Source organism: Halyomorpha halys, unplaced genomic scaffold (assembly GCF_000696795.3).
Source record: "Halyomorpha halys isolate HHAL.00 unplaced genomic scaffold, Hhal_1.1 Scaffold1032.1, whole genome shotgun sequence".
In the NCBI taxonomy this organism is placed as follows: domain Eukaryota; kingdom Metazoa; phylum Arthropoda; class Insecta; order Hemiptera; family Pentatomidae; genus Halyomorpha; species Halyomorpha halys.
The window spans coordinates 208,216-211,545 of record NW_027112167.1 but is presented as its reverse complement, the minus strand read 5'-3'; the positions used below and the strand labels follow the sequence as shown (position 1 = coordinate 211,545).

At 31.3% G+C, this 3,330-nt stretch overlaps 1 protein-coding gene across 2 annotated transcripts in view; it reads left to right on the top strand.

The window, feature by feature from the left end:
• Positions 1-524: 524 nt before the first annotated feature.
• LOC106687950 (uncharacterized) overlaps positions 525-3,330 on the top strand; it is a 161,600-nt gene continuing 158,794 nt past the window's right edge. For both annotated transcript variants that reach the window (XM_067050176.1, XM_014432148.2), the window contains exon 1: positions 525-704. In XM_067050176.1, coding sequence (XP_066906277.1) covers positions 619-704 — 86 coding nt within the window. In that variant the 5' untranslated portion in view covers positions 525-618. The remainder of the gene's footprint in view (positions 705-3,330) is intronic.

Sequence of the window (3,330 nt, the reverse complement as noted above, 5' to 3'; positions counted from 1 at the left end):
TAGTTCCTGAGATATAGATTTCTCAAAATAAATTAACTAACTACTAATCTTTCAGTAGATTTTTAAGAAATGTTGCTATTTAAAAAGCTATATCTCGAGAACTGTTTGACGTAAATAGCTCTATTAGGGCTCATATTTCAGCAAATTTACTCTTCTTTAAATAGTTGTTAGTTTATAAGATATAGAGCTCCGAATGAAAATTAATGTTTTTTTAAGGTTTTGAAACAGCCGCTATTTTTTATTACCCCTACCAACACTTGGCAGACTCATCAGTTTTTACTAGTAATTATACATACTTTTCATTGAAGTAATCGAAAATTGGGGTGAGATAACTGCCAGTTTTTCTTCCCGGCTCTTGTACTAAACTGGTTTATGTCGGCGTTGCCTTCTTGCGACAACCATGTTTTATATTCATCCAAGCGTGTCTTTTCCTTACCGGTACAAACAGCATCAAGCCCATCAGATATTCACGAAGCAGTACCAACACGAGAGCTTTGAAAAACATTTCCCACTTTTTTCTCTACCCGTTTGCATTAACGCAACAGGTGGACTGGAAGTCTTGGAGCCAGTAATGTGATGGCATCTTGCCGTGGATTTGTGGGGCGATGAGATTCCCCTATGGTGTCAGTCCACGGAGAGATGTGGGCAGCGGTCACTAGGTCCTTGGAGATATTCGTCGCCTTCTTCGAATACTATGCCGCCAGGTAAATGATTTATTTTATTTAAATAAATTTTCAATAAATGTGTATGTATATTGCTCATTGAATTTTTCAACGTCATAACTCGAAAATTAGAATTCAGTAAGTGGAAGGGGACTTATTAATCTATCTATATCTCAAATAATTACTTTGGCCATATTTATTCATCTGTAATAAAAAAAAATACAAATAATTGTTTAGTATTATGAAATATTAATTACAAAAAAAAAATCAATATTTTGAAATCTTTTAGAACGCCACTAAACCCAAAGTTTTTAATATAAAAATATATAATAACAATATTTGTTTACAGTTTTATCATAAACATATACACTCCACATTTCTGTAGCGTTTCGTCCTTTTATATCGACCAAATTCAAACATTTTTGCCTTTACCTCAGTCACAAAATTAAAACTATTTTCAAATATATCTCTTGGAACTAATTATTATTATTTATTTATATAATTCAATATTTTACAAAAGACTATTTTTTAGTTTTTCATTCATATTTAGGCAAATTATATTATTTAGTTATAATTTATAAAGAAGGCGATGTGCTTTTAAAAATTCAAACACTCGTGTAATTTTAGCTTCCTCATCTGCGAGAGCTTCGGATAAATTTGGGGTCAGTCATATCCTATTTATTGTTGGCAAATAAAAGTATAGTATGAGTACACTCTTCAAAAATATGTCTAATCGTAAGAATGGACTGACAATATTTCCACGTTGGAGGTGGCAGTTTTCTGATCAGGTGAGAGTGCGTGAGGAGAGTATGACCTATTCTCAAGCGGGCCAGAGCAACCTCCTCCCTGCGGCGGGGTGGAGTATTTGGACTTCTTAAGCTTACGCTGCGGAAGTATGACTTTTTTTGTGTTATGATCTCCTGTGTGAATGTGACATGACGTGCATCAACAAACCTACTTCTATAATTGTCTGTTCTAAAAGTCAGATAAGTAAGGCTACCACGGAGGTGGTAGTGGCAGGTTTATGTTCGCAATCAAACGGAAATAACTTAGTAATTTGTTTTCATATAAGTGTATCTTTATTTATTTATTTATCCTACATTTTTTTTCTTTTTCGATATTTGGCTATAAACTAATATTAAAACATAACCACTAGTTTATTTATGATAAATCTTTAGCACCTCTCCTTATTTAATTCAGAACTATCTGTGAGTCAATTCCACAAGACACTTACCGTTTTTATAGTTTCTAAAAGTTAGCCGCTGATAACTTGCGGGGGTAGAGATGGACGTATCTGCTTCGTTCGAGACGAGGGAGTGAATTTAAAATTTATAAGATGGCTGGTTTGGAGGGTGCTCGAACCCAGAGCCTACGTAAACTTTCCCAAGCCCTTCAGGCCATGCTGTTTAAAACTTCTATTCCTCACTATTGACAATTCAACCCTCCTTTTGTTAGGACAGATCTTACTATCCCAAGCTATTTGAATTTGTATTTAATCAAAATATTCCGGCGAGTAAAGGGCTCTGGAAAAATATGTGTAAAGTGGAAAACCCATTTTGGCACGTTCGGGACACACATTAATGCTTAGTGAGTTTACCTTCGACGCTTGAGAAAATATGACAGTCCTAAACAAATACTCAACGAATTAAAAAAAAATTCCTTTTCGCTTCGGTTTACCTTTCGGTATTAACTATAAATTTTCAATAATAACAAAGGTGTTTTATAAAATTTTATTTGATTCTGATTGTTTAGATTATATTTATAGACTATACGTTAATACGTTCTAGAATAAAATTAATTTATCCTAATAATTAACCTTTATTTACGAAACTCTTATTTACTTGCTATTCTAATAATTAAAAAATTATACGAACGTTAATTACATCACTCATTACTCTGTTTTGATAAATTATTTCAAAACTGTTATTTTTTTTATTATTCAAGTTGCTTATACTAACTATTCTACATATAGATAAATGAATTAAAATTTGATGATAACAGAGAAAAAAATATATATCAAATTTTAAATTCACCCATTGTTAATTATTATTAGCAATGGAATACGGTTAATATTTAAAATAAAGAAAATTAATAGGACTCTGTTGCTATAAAAATTCGATTTAAAGGGTTTCCTGATTAACGATAATATAGTTTGTTTCTACCCAGAATTTTCATTTGCCAAATTTATATACATATGCGAATATCATAAAAACTACTACTCCTAAGAAGATAATTGTCATAAACTACTTTATAGTAAGTTAAAATTGCTTTATTTTATGTGCTGACAGACATATATGCATCTTATGGGTCTATTAACAGTTTGTGAATTTATTTTGTAAAATATCATGAAAACTACTACTCCTTCAAAGAGAAACGAAATAAATTATTTTGTTATAAATTTAACTAGCTTTAATTTGAGTGCTGGCAGACATCTGTACGTCCTTTCGTTTTTGAAATAAAGTTTTTAAAACTCAAACTTATTCTCCGAGCAACTATAAATCAATATATTTTAGGAAATGTCACGAAAAGTACTATTCCTACAAAGGTGAAGGTCATAGACTACTTTATAGTTCGTTAAACTAGCTTTAATTTGAGTGCTAATAGACATCTATACGTCACATAGTTCCTGAGATATAGATTTCTCAAAATAAATTAACTAACTACTAAT